A 21,685-nucleotide genomic window follows, 5' to 3' on the forward strand; every position below is an offset into this window, starting at 1 on the left:
CTGCCTTCCCACTGCCTCTAGACTGTCCCTGCCCCTTAAGGGGGCAGAGATCAGGGCCCTCAGGCTGGGGCGTCGCGATGCCCCAGTATGAACAGCACTGCCCTAAGCACATTGTCCTTGGGGGTACAAACTTACTAACTAAAATATACATAATCTGCATAGATATACCTGGGTCTTTCCCCCAGTGCTCTCCTGGACAAGACTTCGTGACATTGAGCAAGTAATAGCAAAGGTCTGGAAAAAGGATCCTGTCAAATTACATATGCCCAATGCAATAAGCTCCTGTGACAACAGAAAGGGAGAATAAAAACAATCACACTGAATATTGTCAAAGGGTACCAACAATGGTGCTTATACAGATGACTTTCTCTTAAGAAAGGAATTGCTTTACAACCTATGGATAAAGAATGCATAAAAATATGCAAGCATCGAATTTTATAAAATATTGTAATGATTGAGCTTCCCTTGCTTGCTTTATCTTTCCCATCTATTTCCCTTAAGAAAGTTCCACTATGAAGGTCAACAAGGGAAAGAACCTTCTCTTACAAACTTTGAAATCTGCACCACTGCAGAAAAACTGCAGGGCCAAGCAGGCAGGTTTTTTTGTGGATTTACTATCTTCTCTCAATGGTTCTAACAGAACAATAGCCCCAGCTAAGTGACCTTTTGGGAAAGGCATGCATCTGTCAGTTGGACATCCAAACACACCTGAACAGGTCAGAGGGCAGGTAGGGATGCCCCAAGTAGTCATCAACTATCTAACTAGATTAATGTTTCTCAAACTGTGGGTCAGGACCCACTAGGTGGGTTGTGAGCCCATTCATTTCAATATTTTATTTTTAATATATTAGACTTGATGCTGCCATGGTATGTGACTGCATTTGGGGAAATGTTACAGATGTGTACTTTGAACAGGCTACTAAGTATATGCTTTTAACAATGATAGCCAATGGGACTTACTCCTGAGTAAGTGTGGGTAAGATTGCAGCCTAGGATTGTTAAAAATTTTCCTGCATGATGATGTTACTTCCAGTCATGACATCCTTTCTGATGGGTCCTAACAGATTCTCACTGTAAAAAGTGGGTCCCGGTGCTAAAAGCGTGAGAACCACTGAACTAGATAGACCAGTAATACTTTTGAACCTAGGTTTCTTAAGGTCAAGCCCAAGAATGTTCATGTACGTGTTGTGGCTTGATTCCCAGAGAACATTGCCATTTGTGGCCAAGCTCTCACTCATCTCCCTGGGGGTCAGAGAGATATTCTGCTTTATGGTTTACTTGTAATTATGTGCTTGTAGTTTTGCTAAAATCTGTACCTGGGCATTGCAAACACCCAAGCCTTTTCCAAAGTTTGTTTGCTTTGTTTCTTTCTTCTTTGACTTACGCCTTCTCCCCCCCGACTCTTTTTTGTGCGTTTTAATCCTTCTTCTAGTTGTTGTGGGATTGAACCCAGCCAGAGCTCTGTCCCAGTTTTCAAACTGTTTGCTACACACAACAACAGCCAGTTGTGGGAATTCTCCAAGTAACTGAGAGGCTTCCAAGAAAGCTTGCTCCCGCTCATTCTCACTTTGTCACCCTGTGATAATAGCAGAGTCAACTGGGTTTTGGGCCCCGATATAGAGGCTGATCAGGAAAAAGGAGGCACTGGCATCAGGGCTTCCCTCCCCTTCCCAATAGCTCCAAATGTAAAGAAATGTCATTAAAATCCATAAATCTAAGAGCTGCATGTCAAAATCTTTACCAAGCTGAAAAGGTCTGCACCATGCAGACAAACTTGCAAGTAAGTAGCCTTCAATTGACTTCATTAGATGGTGCAAGCAATACAAACAGAATCTATCTACTGAAAAAGTCTTCAGAATTCATACAAGTCCTTTCGAAGAGCCATAGGCTCTTCCTAATCAAGGGCATGAAATCAAATACATCAGTATTAAACCACTAAGGGCGCAATCCTAACCCCGTATGTCTGTGCTTTCTAGCACTGGCGTAGCGGTGCCAATGGGACATGTGCTGCATCCTGCAGTTGGGTGTCACTCACGGAGGCCTCCTCAAAGTAAGGGAATGTTTGTTCCCTGGAAGCTGCATTGCCCTTATGTCATTGCTGGAAAGCACTGACATAAGGGGTTAGGATTGCGCCCTAAAGCAATTGGGAAGATTCAACAGATTTTGATCAGACTGTGAAAAATGCATTAAGAGAAAGTTAACTTGCCTGGTTTCCATCAACTGTATAACCATGCTTAAGAGCAAAAATTTTAGCCATTGAGGCAGTCATGGAAAAGCCAACAATTGCTATCGCTATTGCATCCACAAACACAGCTGGGATGAGGCTGATATCAGGTACTACTGGAGCACGTAACCTGCAAGCAGTTAAAGATAGTGAGTTACAGTGTATTGGCCATATTAAACTATGAAATCTTTAAAAGATACATTTAGGTCCTTGTCCCTACCCTTTGGGAATTTCACCAACAACAGGCACTCCATAGGTATCCGACAGATTCATTCCAGCTGAAACTCCAGTGCCTATTACGACCTTATAGAAAACACACACACACAAAATGAGAGTGAAAAAGAGGAGAAACTTCAGAAGTACACTTGAGCGAGAACTCTGTACTTGGCTGTCTGCACTGTGAAGGACAGGAATAAGAGAATGGGTTCTTTTATGAACTGGTAACTGGGTAATGAACAGGAAGTAGAAAGTAGGAATAAATGGCTAATGTTCATAGTGGAGAAAAGGAAGAAGTGGGGTCTTCCAAGAATCTGTCTTGAGATCAGTGCTTTCTAAATGGTTCATAAGTGATCTGGAGCTAGGAGTAAACAACAAAGTGGCCAAGTTTGCAGATGACACCAAACTATTCAGAGAAGTAAAAACCAAAGCAAATTGTGAAGAGCTCCAAGACCGGGGGATGGGGCAACCAAATGGAAAATGTGGCTCAATGTCAATAAGTGTAATAACCACCGGGACAAAAGATCCAAATTTCACATATACATTGATGGTGGGTGTGATCTGCCAGTGACAAACCAGACATGAGAACCCCAAAATCTATATCTAAAGTACACCATAAGATTACTACCAGATGAAGCTGGAATTGAATGGAGTAGTGTAGCAACTACATTTTGTTACCCCTCCTCTTGCACTTTTCATATTGGTCAACAAACCCTCTTGCAGCAACACCTGAAGCAGTCATTTTTAAATTCCCTTTACTCTCCAACATCTTGCCCTACAGCTTTAGGTGTAGATCTCCCCTGTGGAATCAACTGGAAGAGGGCATGATATCCACACCCCTATACAAATCTATGGTGTGACCACATTGGGAATGCTATGTACAGTTCTGGTTGCCACTGCTCAAGAAATACATTATGTCTGGATACACAGATCAGGAAAAGATGCAAAAGAGGGGAACTTAAATGATCAGAGGGCTGGAACACCCTCCCTAAGAGAAAAGGTTTTTTAGCTTGGGAAAAAAAGACATTTAGGGATGTGAGTAGTTGAATGTATAAAATTATGTATGGTGCAAAGAGCAGTGCTTCCTGTAAAAATTACAGGGACTATATGGAGCCCTCCCTTTGTTGCAAGGGGGCAGCTCCAGAGCACTCGGCAATAAGGTAATGTCATTGTCATCTCCAAGCTCTGGAGAGCCATAAAGGCAACAGCGTGGGGCTCTGATTCAAGCTGTGCTCCTATACAGCTGTGCAGCTTAAAGAGAACAGCGGTGAAGGAAAAGAGTTTCTTTCTCACTGTACTAGAACTAGGTTAGCTAATGAAATTGAATGGCAGGGACTGAGGAGAGACAAAAGGAGATACTTCTCATAGTAAATAATTGGCCTGTGGAATTTGTTGCCATAAGATACAGTGCTGGCTACTTGCTTGAATTGCTTTAAAAGGGGATTGGACAAATTCATGGAGAACAGAACTATTTAATGGTCATTAGTCATGATGGCTTGGTGCTACCTGTGCTACAGGTGCTACAGGTATATTTCAGGTTTGCAGAAATATACCTGTGAATATCAGTTGCAGGGGAGCAGTGGTGGGAGAGAAGTATGACTTTCTGTCCTGCTTGTGGACTTCCCGGGCAGCTGATAGGCCACTGTGGAAAGCCAGATGCTGAACTAGATGAGCCCTTGACCTGACCCAGCTTGTCTTATTTTCTGACTTCACGGTTCAAAATGAAGCATACAAGGAGATTCACTTATTTCCAACTCACCACAATGATCTCCATAGGGATAGGTACTGGAAGCTTCTTTTTAAAACGGTCATTTATTTCCTTACCACTCAGCAACAAAACCATGCAAATGAGTCCAACGACTAAAGCAGCAATGTTGGTCGTTGTGATGTTTCTAAACACAGCAATTAAACTCTGCAACACAAAAAAAGCATGCACAGTTATTCACAAATGATACACTCCATAGTGAAAGAGATGTGAACGATTGCATGAAACGTGGCATTCAATGCAGAATATAGTAGCTAGAGAATCTTGATTTTTATTTTCAAGAAAGTAAGTTTCTAGCCCATATAGGTATTAAGGCAGGCTTGAAAGTATATGGAAAACACTGAATATTCAGTATTTTAATCAGTATCAGATCTTAAAAGAATGTTCAGTGGTCCTTCAGTCCACTGCACAGCATCTTCCCATGGACAGATGGAGTAGAAAAAACAATTAATAAAGAGTGAATAAAGAAATTTTCCTTTAATTTGCATAATTTATTCAATTCACAGAGCTAGACTTTTCTTAGTAAAGAATTTTTAGTGCGAAGTACACACAGTCTTGTTCACAGGTCATCTCAAACGTTCCAAATGAGAAATATATTAATTAAAAAATATTGTGCACTTAAGTCATTACTGCACAATGTTGCATATACGCAACAGGAATCAAATGTGTACAGTTGTGGGGTGGGCAGAAATGGGTTAATGTAATAACACAGGATCTCTGCTTATCACACATACCAACTCGAGAAACTAACGGTAGTTCAAACCATCAGACCTGACTAAAAGAGATACTGACTAAAACAGTACTACCTTAAGCAGTACTGGAAACATTAATAGACACACTGTTGTGGCACAAAGCAGCATATTCAAGAATTTGAAACTGGGTATAGCTTTATCCAAGGGATAAAACTAACAGTGAGTTAAGCTGTGATTAAAACTTGAATGAAACATCCAGTCATTCAGCACAGACAGAGCGCTGACAGCTCACAAAACACACTGTAATTAGCCACTCTTTGTCATAATTTCAAGCCACCTCCAGCAAGTCAATTCTATTTAGAAGAGCATAAACAAATCTACAGGCAAGGAGCTGCCATCAGGCCTTCAAGGTTACCATAGCAATGAGTTCATTTTTTATTAAGTCACAGTGATCTTGCTTAGCAGCTGAACAAGGAAAATATATGCAGAAGAAACACATGCAGATCATGAAGCCCTAAATATGTCCAATCTCAATACCCCTGGTCAGTAATTTGTTTAGCATTTCAGTTCAAATTCATTTGTCTTCGTCATAAACAGTAACAGAATGTCAATGATTCTGGTACCAATGGAGTGGTTTTAGGGGAATTAATGACTCTCACAGCTCTGTTGGAACAAGGATCTAAGAGGATAACAAACCAGCAAAGTGCAGAAAATCCCCCTCCCTTAAGAAAGAGACTGAGAGAGATGACATCTGTTTTAGTGCGTACACATGCGATTTGGTGTCTGCATGAGTTTGGGATGAAGGCTGATGCACCCACTTCTAGACCACAATTAAAGGAAATCCTTCTAATGACTCCTGTCCTCGTAGAAGGACAGGAGATGTTGCCCAGGGCCAGATACTGGGAACAGCTGAATTGCTCTGTTTTTTGCACTGCATTTGAGAAAAGAAATATGTTCAACCCTTTCATGACACCAACAAATCTGCTTTTCCTTCAGGATGTGTCTACACCAGTGATTTTCAAACTTTTTTGTCTTGTGGCACACTGACAAGGTGCTAAAATTGTCAAGGCACACCATCAGTTTTTTGACAATTGACAAGGCACACCATACTGTTGGTGGGAGCTTACATCCCCCAATGGCTCTACTAATAAATGACCCTCCCCAAACTCCCATGGCACACCTGCAGACCATTTGCGGCACACCAGTGTGCCACGGCACACTGGTTGAAAATGGCTGGTCTACACTATAAGCCTATACTTGCTTAATTGTCATGGAGCCCTTGACCAGAAGGGTTCTGAGTAATTATTACAGAGGCTCCCATGGAAACTCACAAAACTAGAAATCCCAAGTTTGCTTGGTCACAATCAATTCTAAAGCTGTTGGAAATTTCTCTGTAGTTATAGACTGAAGCTGAACACTTTCAAAACCCATCAGTTGTTTAGTACCAGAGAAGGGTGCCCCTAGGGCTCCATGTTACAATTATATTGGTACTTACATAAAGAACTGAGAGAGGTCCACTGAATCTTTTAGTCTTGATTCCAAGCAAGTACTTTAACTGGGAGGTAAAGACATGCACAGCTGCCGCAGTGGTGAATCCTCGTACCAGTGGCTCCGTAAGATAAATAGCTACAAATCCAAATCGAAGGAAACCTAAACACAGCTTAAAGAAAAAGAAAAGGAAAGTCATGCTCACCAATGTCATCTAAAAGCCAGCACTGCTCAGGTCACTTTCTTACTGCTCATGTTCAGCACACAAGGATCAAACACAAATTAATCCACCCAAAAGCTTCTCACTCCCTTTGCCTTGTAAGTTTATAGGTCTCTTCCTCTATCTCCTAGACCAGTATTCTTGAAGTGTGCTCCTAGGAGCCCTGGGGCTCCCCAATACCCTTTCACAGGCTCCATGAAGCCCATAAGTAGCCACCATCTGCCCCAATCTGTACATGCACCAGCACTATAGGGTTCTATATGTCTTGGCAACATTCCTTGAGTCTCCTTTTAGGAGTTTAAAGGGCACTAGAGACTGAAAAGTTTGAGAACAGCTGTACCTAGATCATAAGGCTAGAGCGTGCCAATGCTGTCAGGTGTACTTGTTTTTACAAGAGGTGGTGGCGAAGGGATTTTTGTGTGTGTGCATGCACGTGAGTCAAGGAGGAATGGTAAGGATAACAGCAAAAGAATGAGGGAAGTGAGGCAGATACACTGCCAATAAGAAACCTCCACTCAGGAAAGAGCCAAAGAACATTTGGTGGTCAGAAGATGGGATTTACAGCAGTCTGCACAACTCCTTGCCTCTTCCTGGGACTAGCAAAAACAGCATAAATTATGCAAAATAAGAAAAATTAAGCAATGTAGCTTTAATTTTCACAATACTATTGCTTACTATTCACACAATCCAGCTTTCCTTGGCATAAAATGATAGGATACTCTGGCTGCAATCCTGACCTCACTTTCCTGAGAGTAAGCCCCATTGAACAAAATAGGACTTACTTCTGAGTAGACCTGGTTAGGATTGTGCCCTCTGGCAGATAATTTGATTTCTTTTAAAGAGAAGACCCCACACAACACAGCTCACAATGTGACCTAACCACTACTGATTATCTAGATTAGAACAGCATCCTGGATCTCCCCTAACCTAGCAGGCCAACACAGGGTCTCAATGTTTAGGTACAATGGATATATCTCACACCATTTCAGATCACCAATGGAAAATTGGCCAATGGGACATGTGCTGCATCTTGCAGTTGTGGGGCACTCATGGAGGCTTCTCAAAGTAAGTGAATGTTTGTTTCCATACATAGGAGCTGCACTGCTCTTATGTTGGTGCTGGAAATTGGGTTAGGATTGGGTCCTCACTGAACTAATTGGAGCCCCTCACAGCTGTGCATTTTAAAGCAACATTCAAATATGCCACTGGACCAAAAACTGCAAGCACTTTACCTGTATGATCCCAGAGAGCAAGGTTACTGCAACAGCTACTTTCACTCTCATGTCATCTTTGGCTGTATTATTTACAGAATCTATGCTACTGGTAGAGTTGGTATCCATGGGGTTAAACATTTCATCAGGTACTTCTCTAACAACGACTCCACCAATCATCAGGCTGACAACAGCAAAGGTTCCTACAAGTGAATTAATTTATTTAATTAAAACTAAACATGCTTATTGCCATCACCTCAGTGGTTTCAGATAGGCCTACATACTTATTATGTTGCTTATAAATATATAAACAGATTATAAATATGTAAACATGCTCAACTTTGGGAGCAAGTTAAAATATTACAACAACATACAGCATATACCCCAAAACACACACTCAATACAGCACTTTATAGATCTGGACTAATATTTCCAGTGATGCAGAAGTTTTTCATACTGTGAATTCCACAAACTCATGGTGGTGAAAGTATTTATTCATATGCATAATACATTATCTCAATACAGTACTCCTTACAGCCCTGTAAGGGAGGAAGTATTATTGTCCCCATATTGCAGATGCAGAGAGAAGAACTGAGGCTATAGTGGCTTAACTAAAGCCACTTTATGATGATGCTTACTGGAAGATTTGAACCAGGGACTTTCTGGCTCACAGCCAAGATTTTTAGCCACTACATTTAGCTGGCTCTCAAAGAAACTTTACTGGTCAATAAAAATCAGCACTTGTAATAAAAATTGATCACATTTTACACATGGGGAAACTGTAAGTATCAAGGTCTTTATGATCTTCTGGAGATCATAAAGGGAGTACTATATGTGCTACCATCTAAGGAGGTACATCTGGTGTGCACATGGGAATAGGCCTGCGGTTTTCAAACTTGCAGGGAGTTTGAATCCCGCAGTAGGTCTTTGCGGGGGCAGGGGGGAGGCAGTGGCGCGATCCCCAGGATTGTGATCCCCAGGATCGCACTGCTCAGGGGGGCTGCAGGGGCTTGGTGCACTTGCCCAAGCCCCCTGCAGCCCCCCAGGGGTGTGGGAAGCCCTGTGCGACCTTCAGCAGGGCTTCCCAGGTCAGGGAAGGTGACAGTGGAGCGATCGTGCCCCGCTTCGCTAAACTGGAAGCAGTGCATGATTGCCCTGCTTCCCCTTTCGAACCGGGCTGCAGGGACTGGGGTGTACCCTCCAGTCCCTGCAGCAGCTGTCCCTGACCGCGACTTGAGGGTGCACCCCAGTCCCTGCAGCCCGGATGAAAGGGAACGTGGAGAGATCACGTATCACTTCTGGTTTAGCAGAGCGGGGCGCGATCGCTCCACTGTCACCTTCCCTGACCCGGGGAGCCCTGCCGAAGGTCGCGCAAGGCTCCCCACACCCCTGGGGGGCTGCAGGGGGCTTGGGCAAGTGCACCAAGCCCCTGCAGCCCCCCTGAGCGGCGCGATCTTGGGGATCACACCGCTGCCTCCTCCCTGCCTCCTGGCTGCCCCCACCCCTTAAGGGGAACAGGACCCTCAGGCTGGGACGTTGTGATGCCCCAGTTTGAATACCACTGGAATAGGCCTTTTCTGTGGTGGCCCCCTGAGCTTAGAATGCCATACTAAGAGAAATTAGGGAAGCCTCCAGCCATTTTAAAAAGCAGTTAAAAACTACTTGTTCTGGCATACACATTGTGGTTATTATTGAGCACTATTGTTCTTGGGCACTATATCAACTATCTATGTCAGTGGTTCCCAAACTGGTGGGTCATGATCCACCAGCCAGGGAAGTACTTGTCCCTGTCCCTTTAAGGGGCGGGGGGAGGGGAAGGCAGCAACATTACAAAAACCAGAAGTGCCCATTTTTTTTTTTAGACTTACAGAGGCTTGGGGAGCCTTGTGGAGGGCTTCTCAGACCCCCTCCCCAGGACCGCAGCACTGGCTGCAGGTTAGTTGAAAACCCCCCTACCATCCCTGGCAACAGCATGATCCTGGGGATTGCATTCCTGCCTTCCCTCCTCCCCTTCAACAACTTAAAGTGCTCCCAACTCCCTTGCAGGAGCTTGGGAAGCACTGGTGTATGTTGTTTGCTTGTTAGTTAATTTTTGTTTTGACAATATTTGTGAGTTGCCCTGGGACCATGTAGAGAAGGGTAGGATATAAATGCAAATAATAAATAAAATAAAGCATGCTTGCTACGGACATACAGCTGCAACAGTGGCAAAACTGAGTTTTAATTTAAGCATTCTCTATATGTGGGTTTGGGACCCACAAATGGATTATGGGAAATGTATTTGTCCTCCATACTGTATGGCTGTTGCATGACAACTACAGTTTGTTTTGACTTCTGCATTTAAAGGAAGCTTCCTGCACAAAGAAGGAATCCTATTCCACCTGAGCCTCACCCAACTAGACTCATGAAAAAGTGCATATACTCATTTGGCTATTTAAAGGAAGTAACAGGGGAAAAAATTATAGACATTAAAAGATATACCTATTGATATGTGTCTGGAGGTTCCAAAAAAAGTATACAAAAAGACTGGATAGAATGAAGAATACAGGCCAAATACTGGGGGCACAGCTGCCAGCAATGCATAAGCTAGTCCTGAGGAGAAAATGAGAGACAAAGAAGTATTGCCTATAAGGAAAAATTCAAAACAACTTATTTAAATGGAAAAGTCTTACACATAGAACCTGTTCATCATATACAGACATGAATGTTCAATCTGTAGGCTCTTTTTCCAGCATATCCTTAAGGCAGAATCTTGTTTTACAGGATAGCTAGTTGGAAGGAGGTGTTGGGCCACAGTTCCAACTTCTCCCAAATGGAAATATTAGCAAGCCCCACATGCACAATCAAGATTTCTTCCATACATCCCTCTTGCCTAAGGCTGGGAAACTTGTTTGTGTACCAAATGCTACACTTCAAGTGACTGTTCACCTCCAAAATATATGCCTTGATAAAGGGACTGCTTCTGCAAGTCTTCTCACAACTGGTCCCTCTGAATTTCATGTAGACTCAGGGATTGGTAGAGAAAGGGTTCTAGACTAGTCTCCTGTCTGACATGTGCTTTTTCATTTGGAGGAGCATTACGTCAGACAGCCAGAGTGCTGTGGTACTTAGACTGTTAGTGTTCTGACTGATTGTTCCTTTATATGAAAAGAAAAGATTCTTACATATTGAAAACTGGGATGTCAGAACAGAGGTTAGCCTAGAACCCTTTCTCCTGAATGTTAATTTTTTACATGAAGTGGGGCTGACCTGCTGCTAATGTACTGTGGCAAGGCAGCTGCTCCAGCAGCAGACTGAAGTAGGTGGTGAATGGGTAGAGGATACCCCACATGAGCCCCTGCAAGTCACCTCATGGTTATTCTGTCTTGGTGCCCCATTACTCCTGAGATTTCCTTCTTTGCTTTCCAAAAGGCACAGAATGGTCAGCACAGAATGAAGTGTGGAGAGGAGGGTGGTGGGCTAGAATGGAGAAATTTCACCACCTCTGGCTCTGGGTGGGGGGAAGGGAGCCTTGGCTGACCCTGATACAGATGTATGGATGAGCATTAACTTGCATGAGACCGCCCCCCCCCCACAAATATAGAACTATCACCACAGAAAATTTCTCCCCCTCTCTCTCTCTCTGGTGGTGAGCTTTAATGCAAGACATAGCTTGCATACGGAGGCATTTTCAAACAAGATGTTGCCCATGTGAAAACTGAAATGGCACTGTTCAGCATTAGGCATAGACCACCACAGCAGAGGGACACCAGATCATTTTGTTATAATTATAGCATCTTTCATATTTTCTACTTGTCTACACATCTATATGACATTCTAATGAAAAGCAAGTGTGCATCAGGTGGAAGCCCACTGTCAGAAACACATCTCTCAGGATTATCCGGAAAACTCCAAAAAGGAAAGGGGAGGATTTAAATTTCACTAACCTTGAGGAAGCTGCATGACCCCAGTGCTTATACCTGAGACAACGTCTCCCAGCAAGTACTCCTTCACTGGATAGCGGGGAAGCCATTTGAAAATTGGTAAAAATTGATAGAGAAGAGATTTGGCTTTCTTGGAAGAGCAACTGAAAAATATCAACAAAGACAGAAATATCAGCTAAACCGTGATACCAGCTAATGGGCAAGAAGGCAATTTCTCTTTTGTACAGGAATAAGACACTCTCCACACGAAAAAGAAGACAGAACTCTCAGAGGAACCAAGTATGAGTTTTTCACCTACTTCTGCCAATTATTCAACATATCACATTCTACAGGACTCATTTGGGACTGGGGGAAACAGGACTTGCATTCATTGGATGGGAGACACCAGAGAGCGAGTGCAAGAGTATACAGTACAGGTAGATTACGTTTTTTTAGCTCTTTTGAGACTTGGAGAGCCCTGCAGAGAGGTCCGTGGATTCCCCACTCTGGAGGGCCAGCGCTGCCAGGGGTCAGTTTTGAAAAAGCCCCTTTGTTCCCAGCAGTGGCACAATCATGGCCGTCACTATCTTTGCCATCGCCCTGCCCCTTAAGAGGGCAGACACAGAGCTTCCTTGGCTGGGTTGTCATGACACCCCAGTTTGTGAACCTCTGGCCCAATCTTATGCATGTCACCTCAGAAGTCAGTCCCACTGTGTTAAATAGGGCTAACTTCTAGGCATACATGCTTACCAGGAAGTTCCATGAAACTCAGTGGGGTTTACTTCTGAGTAGGTGTGCATAAGATTGTGCTGTATTTGATCTTAAGCTGTTTTATAATGCTAGAAAATGGGAATAAGGTCAATGTCAATCAGAACAGATTCATATGCCAGTTTAGGAAAAAAAATGAAAATTAAGATGATACATTTTCATAGGTTTAGCGGGATGACCGAAGAACAGGGGAAAACAATTGTGCTTTTCAGACTGGCAGAGGGAATAAGAAGCAATGGGCTTAAACTTCAATTAGGTGCACCCAAGCAAATTAGAAAAAAACATCGTAACAGTAGATAAATTGGATCTGATACAGCTTATAGCAGCTGTTTCCAATCTTTCCCACCCTGTGACCCACGTGTCTAGCTGATGATCCTGGTGGTGCTGGGGGAGGCCTCTTCCGGCTCACATCAAGCTGGCAACTCATTCTACAGGTCTTAGAATGGTCTGCAGAAGCTTCTGAAAGCTGCTTCCGGTTTTCAGAGGCAAAGTTGACAAAATTGAGAAGAGGTGCAAGATCTTTGTATTTCTGTTTGCTTTGAGAGAGTAATCAGTTGGATCAATTCAATCAATCAATTTAATTAGGGTCTAAAGTGTATGAAGTAGCAAAAATATCTCACCGACAAGCATGTGCTATCTTCTGCCTAAGAGGCTGAGGTGCCTTTTCCTTCTTGTGTAGCTGTCCTTGGAGGACTCCTTGGTTATATATTCGCCTCTCCACACAGTACCTCTGGGCTGACCCAAAGCATGCTTCATTTTCTCCAACATGTTCCATAGTACATTTCAGTGAATGGGATTAGGGGAACAGCTACTGCTAGAAGTACCTAAGAAAATAAACAGATACACAAAACCAATAGTGCTTCCCTTTGAGGAGGATAATAATTGTGAGTTTTCCACACAAGCAAACATGACAGAATGATCTTTGAGAACATTAATACAGGGTAGAAAGTAAGAGAGACATTTTAAAATCAAACATACATTTAAGCCAATACATAGGCATGCATTCACATTACAGATACTGAAAATGAGATCCCGAGCACCAGGATGGTCTAGCTCAGCGTTTCTCAACCTTTGTCTCCCACTGTACCACTTCACATGGTCTGCCTACTGGAAATACCACCAGAAGGTACATCTTCGCCAGTTACTTCCAGATTAGGAGGCAACACTACAAACACCGGTAGGAGGCTCAGAGCAGACAGAAGGGCTTTTTCAGACATGCAAAAAGCATACACTGGAGCTCTGCCCATGGAGTTGAGCCTTCTACCGCTGTTTGTTGTGTCGAGTCGCTGGTCTCCTTGCTGGTCAGCAGATATCTAGGTATCCTAAGAGTACCACCAGTGGTACCCATAGTTGAGAACCATGGTTCACCAGTGATACCCATGGTTGAGAAACACTGATCTAGCTGTTTGGGAGTTGGCCTTCTGGATGATCCAGGTTCAAATCCCTGCTCAGCCATGAAGCTTCCTGAGTAACCTTGGGCCAGTCATTATCTCTCAGGCTCACCGACCTCACAGGGTTGCTGTGAGGACAAAAGGAGGGGCAGAACAATGTACAGGCATGCCCATCTATCCGCAGGGGTTCCGTTCTGGATCCCCCCACAGATACCTGAAACCGCAGATACTGGCAAATGCTCATCCCCATAGTCCAGGAGCCGCCTCCCCTCCAGAGGCAAGGAGGACTCTGCTCCCCTCACCTCTGGAGGGGAGTCTGAGCTCAGCAGAAGCAGAGGATATCTGCCCCCCAGCCTCTGCCAAGTTCAGACTGAGCTCTAAGGCTCAAAACACGTGACTTCTGGTTTCATTGAGAAATTGGAAGTCACGTTTTTAATGCCTTATTGGAAGTAACATGTTTCGAGCCTCAGTCTGAGCTCGGCAGAGGCCAGGGACAGGTGTCCTCTGGCCTCTGCTGAGCTCAGACTTCCCTCTGGAGGTGAGGGGAGCAGAGCTCCCCTTGTCTCTGGAGGGGGTGCGCTGGGGTGGCCTCCAATCTGCAGATAAGTGAATCCAGGGATACGGGATCTGTGGATATAAGGACCCTCCTATACACTGCCCTGAGTTCCATGGAGGAAGGGTGGTAAAAATATGTGATAAATGAATGACTGTTAATGAATTAATAAACAAACCCAGAAAATTGGTGGTTTAGAAGACTCCAGTCACACAATATCTAAAATATTCCCAACTCATTGAGTGGGGCACAGATTATGAAACACAGTCACATCACATGGGTAAGACTCACTGCCAGAAGTGAGCATGAAAGTATGAAAATGACTTCCTGAAACCCCAGTGAAATAGCAATAGTATTTGAACGGTTGTTCTGCATTACAGGCAGTATTGTTTTGGTATGGAATGTTTTCCAGTCTCTGTTTTTCCAGGGGGGGAAATATAAGTGATGAAAAGCCGATCTTGGGCAACCTAAGACTTCTAATCTAATAATGCATAATACAGAAGTCGGAACTAACAGCCAGAACTACAGCAATACTTATTGTCAGATAAGAGCTATTGGATATTTCTAAGAGCAAGGACATTAAGAACTATTGACTCTTAAATCTAGCTGATAACATCATGCTCTCTAAAGGCTTACCGCTATTATCAACTTGGAAGCATTGGAAGAGTGCATGTATAGGGTAGATAAATATCACTTGGATAGATCTACTTGTACAAATCTCTGGAGGAGCAAAAGCAAAAGGTAAAATACTGCAATGGCTACCTGCTGATGATTCCTTTCTTAGGATAATAATTTCTTAATGGATGTTCATGGTTAGGAGATGGACTCCTGAGAAGATGTTCCTGTGATTGTGAAGGAGATAGCCAGCAGAGTTAGGTGACACCCTTCCACTTGAGGGATGGGTGCAGAGGTGTGCCTACAGAAGAACAGTTGGAAAGCTGCAAGAAAAAGGGGCAGAGGTAAAAGAAGCAAGATGTAAATTGGCTGAGGACACCTTGGGGATGATGAAGTCTCTCTCTGGGCATCTGAATTATGTTTATTAAGTTTATAGGCTGTTGTCTATAGGTTCATCAGATGCTGGAATTGAAATGCAGTCACAAATCAAAGAAAGCAGTTAATAAAAGTAACCAATACCATGAACTACACCTTACAGAATTCAGTCTTAAATCAGAAGTGCTTCTTTTAGGGCCTGCTTGAGCAAACTGCATTTCTGAATAAAATTCTGTTCTGCAGAATGTCCACCAAATATTGTGTATAATAGATGTTCAGGATTAACAAGTGTTCTGTTTATGACTAACATTCAGGGTTTACATTCAACACATAATCACTTCAAATTTATGCTTTCATTCAGTATTTTTGGCCCTGGCAGTTCCAGTATGCTATCAGAAAATATGTTTTTTCTTGGAAAAAGAACAGTTAAAAAAAGTCAATAATGCCAATTTGGATGTCACATGATCCTAACATGCCAAGCTGATTGGCGACAAACAGTGTAATAACCTGAGAATTACAAGAAAGCATCAAGCCTTTCCACAGTTCATTTAGATAAGTGGTAGGCTATCGCTGATAGCTCCAGTTTTGAAGTGACCTGCAAGCTCTCGGAGAAAAGAGCTGGAGGTTTGACTTCTATCTTTCTGCCACTGCTAGAATAGCAAGGGTGTTCCATGACAAGTTGTTCATGCTGAAACTGGCCTAAAGACTAACCTGACCAACCCATTTGACTTGGCAGAGTGATAAAGTAAAGAAGCTTTTAGTCAGGTTAACATTCCAGAATCAACACTTGGTCTATTCCCTGGTAGGCTCGCATTGAGTTTATCTGTGCATTTGCCAGTAAGAAAAATAGGAAGAAAATTACAGCATAATTCTACAAAGCATTAGAGAGAAGCTGCGTGCAATGGGCCTTACTCCCAAGAAAGTATGCACAGAATTGCACTGTTAAGACCCCCAGCTAAGTGTTTCAACAGCTCCTACCATCTGGAACACAGGGTTTACTCTTACTAAAACAGGAGGCACACCTCAATTCTACACTCAAAAGGCAATATAAGTATTTTCTCAAGCAGCATCTTGAACTATGGGAAGATATCTTTCTTGCAACAATTAATGTCCTTCCAGCATCCCTCCCTCTCTTTTGCCTAGTCAGTCAGGATTCAGGGATGGGGTTGTGATTCCGGGAAATGTGGATGCTTTGCAGTTTCTATCACACCTGTCAACTAGAGTGAAGGCTACATCAGGAAATTCAAGGTCATCCTTGGATGCTGTCACTGTACAAATACAGGACTAGCACAGAGAGGGAAGACCTGGCTTTCCTAAATTCCGATAACCTTATTAGTACAATGACAATAACTGTCTATAAAGGCCAAGTTAACAGCCGTAACTAAATCCTCCATATAACGATCCTCTATGACATAACCTCTATGTTAAAATCAAAACACTTTGCCCATCTGAATAGAGGTGTATGTATATAAGCAGTCTAGGAGTATTTTTGAATGTACAATGTGTTGGATGTATGGGTGATAGATACAGATATTATAAATCAGTGGTTTTGTTGATGTTTTGCCAGGTTTGCATATATTTGTGGATACAGTATGCTTTTGAAGGTATGAGAATTTTCTTATCCACACTGTTCTTCATCCAACTCTCATCCAATGAGTCGGATGAAACATTTTGGTGCTGGAATCATTTTGTTCCACAAGTAAGCATGTATGAAAAAACTGCTGGGGTCAGTCAGTTCTCCTTAACTGTAGAGAGCTGTCCAGCGGATGTTTTGCTGCTATGAGAATATATCTCACTATCTTACAACGAAGACTACTTGGATTCTGTAGTCTCCAAAAAATGTACAAACTTCATTCTTAAACTATACCTGCAAATGTGTGCACGAGCTTTGAGACTTTGGATAGGAGCTATAAAAACACACCATGTTATAAATCTCCTATGTCTCTATGCTCAACACAGATAACTGCATTCTTTTTCCTAAGCATTGAAATACTTTGATCATATTATCATACTGGAAGGGGCACATCCCCCCCTTTTTTTAACCTTTCTCACCATTCTTTAAAATGAGGGGCCTCCCAGATGAGAGTTCTCCACCTCTTGGCCCTGACCATGGTGTGGAAGTGGGTACCGCGGCTACAAAGAAGAGGACCAGGCATCTGAGTTGAGCAGTCCTGGGCAAAGTCTGGTGAAAACCGATACAACTAGGTTCATGAGGGATAGAATCCAGCAAAGTAGAGATTGAAGGTGGGTCCGACTCCACCGTAGAATCTCTGTGGGTTAAATTACCAGGCTTGAGCAGCGATGTAATACTGGGGGTGTGCTATCGTCCTCCAGACCAGAAATCTGATGGGGACCTTGAAATGAGGAAACAGATCAGGGAGGTGACAAGGAAGGACAGGGTTGTAATCATGGGGGACTTCAATTATCCTCATATTGACTGGGTCAATTTGTGTTCTGGTCACGATAAGGAAACCGGATTTCTTGACGTGCTAAATGACTGTGGCTTAGATCAGCTAGTCACAGAGCCCACCAGAGGACAGGTGACTCTGGATTTAATTTTGTGCGGTACGCAGGACCTGGTTAGAGATGTAAACGTTACTGAGCCGTTGGGGAACAGTGATCATGCTGCGATCCGTTTTGACGTGCACGTTGGGGGAAGAATACCAGGCAAATCTCTAACAAAAACCCTTGACTTCCGACGGGCGGACTTCCCTCAAATGAGGAGGCTGGTTAGAAGGAGGTTGAAAGGGAGGGTAAAAAGAGTCCAGTCTCTCCAGAGTGCATGGAGGCTGCTTAAAACAACAGTAATAGAGGCCCAGCAGAGGTGTATACCGCAAAGAAAGAAGGGTTCCACTAAATCCAGGAGAGTGCCCGCATGGCTAACCAGCCAAGTTAGAGAGGCTGTGAAGGGCAAGGAAGCTTCCTTCCATAAATGGAAGTCTTGCCCTAATGAAGAGAATAAAAAGGAACATAAACTGTGGCAAAAGAAATGTAAGAAGGTGATAGGGGAGGCCAAGCGAGACTATGAGGAACGCATGGCCAGCAACATTAAGGGGAATAATAAAAGCTTCTTCAAATATGTTAGAAGCAGGAAACCCGCCAGAGAAGCGGTTGGCCCTCTGGATGGTGAGGGAGGGAAAGGGGAGATAAAAGGAGACTTAGAGATGGCAGAGAAATTAAATGAGTTCTTTGCATCTGTCTTCACGGCAGAAGACCTCGGGCAGATACCGCTGCCCGAACGGCCCCTCCTGACCGAGGAGTTAAGTCAGATAGAGGTTAAAAGAGAAGATGTTTCAGACCTCATTGATAAATTAAAGATCAATAAGTCACCGGGCCCTGATGGCATACACCCAAGGGTTATTAAGGAATTGAAGAATGAAGTTGCAGATCTCTTGACTAAGGTATGCAACTTGTCCCTCAAAACAGCCACGGTACCAGAAGATTGGAGGATAGCAAATGTCACGCCTATTTTTAAAAAGGGAAAGAGGGGGGACCCGGGAAACTATAGGCCGGTCAGCCTAACATCTATACCGGGTAAGATGGTGGAATGCCTCATCAAAGATAGGATCTCAAAACACATAGACAAACAGGCCTTGCTGAGGGAGAGTCAGCATGGCTTCTGTAAGGGTAAGTCTTGCCTCACGAACCTTATAGAATTCTTTGAAAAGGTCAACAGGCATGTGGATGCGGGAGAACCCGTGGACATTATATATCTGGACTTTCAGAAGGCGTTTGACACGGTCCCTCACCAAAGGCTACTGAAAAAACTCCACAGTCAGGGAATTAGAGGACAGGTCCTCTCCTGGATTGAGAACTGGTTGGAGGCCAGGAAGCAGAGAGTGGGTGTCAATGGGCAATTTTCACAATGGAGAGAGGTGAAAAGCGGTGTGCCCCAAGGATCTGTCCTGGGACCGGTGCTTTTCAACCTCTTCATAAATGACCTGGAGACAGGGTTGAGCAGTGAAGTGGCTAAGTTTGCAGATGACACCAAACTTTTCCGAGTGGTAAAGACCAGATGTGATTGTGAGGAGCTCCAGAAGGATCTCTCCAGACTGGCAGAATGGGCAGCAAAATGGCAGATGCGCTTCAATGTCAGTAAGTGTAAAGTCATGCACATTGGGGCAAAAAATCAAAACTTTAGATATAGGCTGATGGGTTCTGAGCTGTCTGTGACAGATCAGGAGAGAGATCTTGGGGTGGTGGTGGACAGGTCGATGAAAGTGTCGACTCAATGTGCGGCAGCAGTGAAGAAGGCCAATTCTATGCTTGGGATCATTAGGAAGGGTATTGAGAACAAAACGGTTAATATTATAATGCCGTTGTACAAATCGATGGTAAGGCCACACCTGGAGTATTGTGTCCAGTTCTGGTCGCCGCATCTCAAAAAAGACATAGTGGAAATGGAAAAGGTGCAAAAGAGAGCGACTAAGATGATTACGGGGCTGGGGCACCTTCCTTATGAGGAAAGGCTACGGCGTTTGGGCCTCTTCAGCCTAGAAAAGAGACGCTTGAGGGGGGACATGATTGAGACATACAAAATTATGCAGGGGATGGACAGAGTGGATAGGGAGATGCTCTTTACACTCTCACATAATACCAGAACCAGGGGACATCCACTAAAATTGAGTGTTGGGCGGGTTAGGACAGACAAAAGAAAATATTTCTTTACTCAGCGTGTGGTCGGTCTGTGGAACTCCTTGCCACAGGATGTGGTGCTGGCGTCTAGCCTAGACGCCTTTAAAAGGGGATTGGACGAGTTTCTGGAGGAAAAATCCATTATGGGGTACAAGCCATGATGTGTATGCGCAACCTCCTGATTTTAGGAATGGGTTAAGTCAGAATGCCAGATGTAGGGGAGAGCACCAGGATGAGGTCTCTTGTTATCTGGTGTGCTCCCTGGGGCATTTGGTGGGCCGCTGTGAGATACAGGAAGCTGGACTAGATGGGCCTATGGCCTGATCCAGTGGGGCTGTTCTTATGTTCTTATGTTCACTGCCAGGGCTGGGTGCCGTTACCTTCCACCTCACTGGCAGGTTGGGCAGCCAGCTGAGGCACCACAGAGTGGGGGACCTCTCCCTTTGGCCAGATGTGGGGTTGGGCTCTAGCCACCACAGGAGTAACAATGGGAGGCCAGCAGATTAGGGTGGGGCTCCTCTTGGGGCAGGGAGGAAGCCAGAAGAGGCATGCCAGGATGACAAATTGATTTCATATAAACAACCACTTCAGGCTCAGAGAAGGGCAGGCAAGGGATAGACACCCGTGACCCACCTAAAGAACCCATGTTCAGGAGGACCCAGGGTGGTGCAATCCCCTCTCCCGGCTGTGTCTGAGGCCTACTGAGTGTCTGCGTCCTGACAGCACACAAGCCACCATGCTTCCCAACCACTGGCCCAACTAGTGGCAAGGGGCATGTCCAACCCACGCAGCAAACCCACTTCTGGTGCTGCAGGGTCACGCCTTGCATCTGACACTGGCAAAGTTTAGAGGTCCTGCTCCCCAAATCTTCCTTGCACTTTACAAGAAGCTGGGTCTGCTAAGAGGGAAGAGGAGGACAAGAATAAGGACGGTGAGGCGCATGCTGGTACCGACTGTGTGCATGCTGGCATGAGGCATTGGCATGCGAGGCGGTGCTGGTGCACATGACGACAGGGGGTGGGTAGTGGATTGGCATGGGCTAGCTTGATACTTAATTGAGGCCACATGTTTTGTGGCTCTTCCCATTTCTGCATACAAGTCAGTGGAGTCATATCCTTGGCCAGACAATTTATCCTTGCTGTCTTACGGTAGCGATAATCTTATTGCTCTGATAAGGATCTTACTGCACTGATAAGGCGTCATTAAGCAGGGAGTGACTGAGAAGCTGTAGTGAATGGGTTGGGGAAAGATTAGAAGAGGAAGTACAGAAAAGAATTACTGAAGGAAATGCACTCTATGTGGGGCTACCCTCTAAAACAGTTTGAAAACTGAAATTAGTGCAGAATGCGTTAGCCTGAGTGGTTATGGGGGCCAGACGTTATGACTTGGCTGGACCGCTGCTCCAGCAGCTACACTGGCTACCCATCCAATTCCTTGATGGCCCTCCATGACCTGGGTCCAGCCTACCTGAAAGACAACTCCTTCCATAAATTCCAGCCCACCCTCTCAGGTCAGCTGAAGGGGCTCTTCTACAAGTGCTACCTTTGTCCAAAGTGAGGCAGCTCAAGGGCAAGCATTCTCTGTGGTGGCACCACAGCTGTAGAATGCCCTCCCAGGGGAACTGAGAACT

At 44.2% G+C, this 21,685-nt stretch overlaps 1 protein-coding gene across 3 annotated transcripts in view; it reads right to left on the minus strand.

Annotated features, from left to right (window-relative positions):
• Positions 1 to 21,685, minus strand: part of SLC26A5 (solute carrier family 26 member 5) — a 35,073-nt gene that overhangs the window by 11,695 nt on the left and 1,693 nt on the right. For 2 of the 3 annotated variants that reach the window (XM_066634559.1, XM_066634558.1), the window contains exons 2-11: positions 15,193 to 15,368; positions 13,107 to 13,310; positions 11,743 to 11,882; positions 10,298 to 10,408; positions 7,838 to 8,019; positions 6,393 to 6,557; positions 4,200 to 4,352; positions 2,445 to 2,527; positions 2,207 to 2,354; positions 169 to 282 (exon numbers count right to left, since the gene is read on the minus strand). In XM_066634559.1, the coding sequence (XP_066490656.1) occupies positions 169 to 282; positions 2,207 to 2,354; positions 2,445 to 2,527; positions 4,200 to 4,352; positions 6,393 to 6,557; positions 7,838 to 8,019; positions 10,298 to 10,408; positions 11,743 to 11,882; positions 13,107 to 13,261 (1,251 nt within the window). In that variant the 5' untranslated portion in view covers positions 13,262 to 13,310; positions 15,193 to 15,368. The remainder of the gene's footprint in view (positions 1 to 168; positions 283 to 2,206; positions 2,355 to 2,444; positions 2,528 to 4,199; positions 4,353 to 6,392; positions 6,558 to 7,837; positions 8,020 to 10,297; positions 10,409 to 11,742; positions 11,883 to 13,106; positions 13,311 to 15,192; positions 15,369 to 21,685) is intronic. The other variant, XM_066634560.1, reaches the window with a different exon arrangement.

The sequence above is a fragment of the Tiliqua scincoides genome, chromosome 7, assembly GCF_035046505.1.
Source record: "Tiliqua scincoides isolate rTilSci1 chromosome 7, rTilSci1.hap2, whole genome shotgun sequence".
Taxonomy (NCBI): Eukaryota; Metazoa; Chordata; class Lepidosauria; order Squamata; family Scincidae; genus Tiliqua; species Tiliqua scincoides.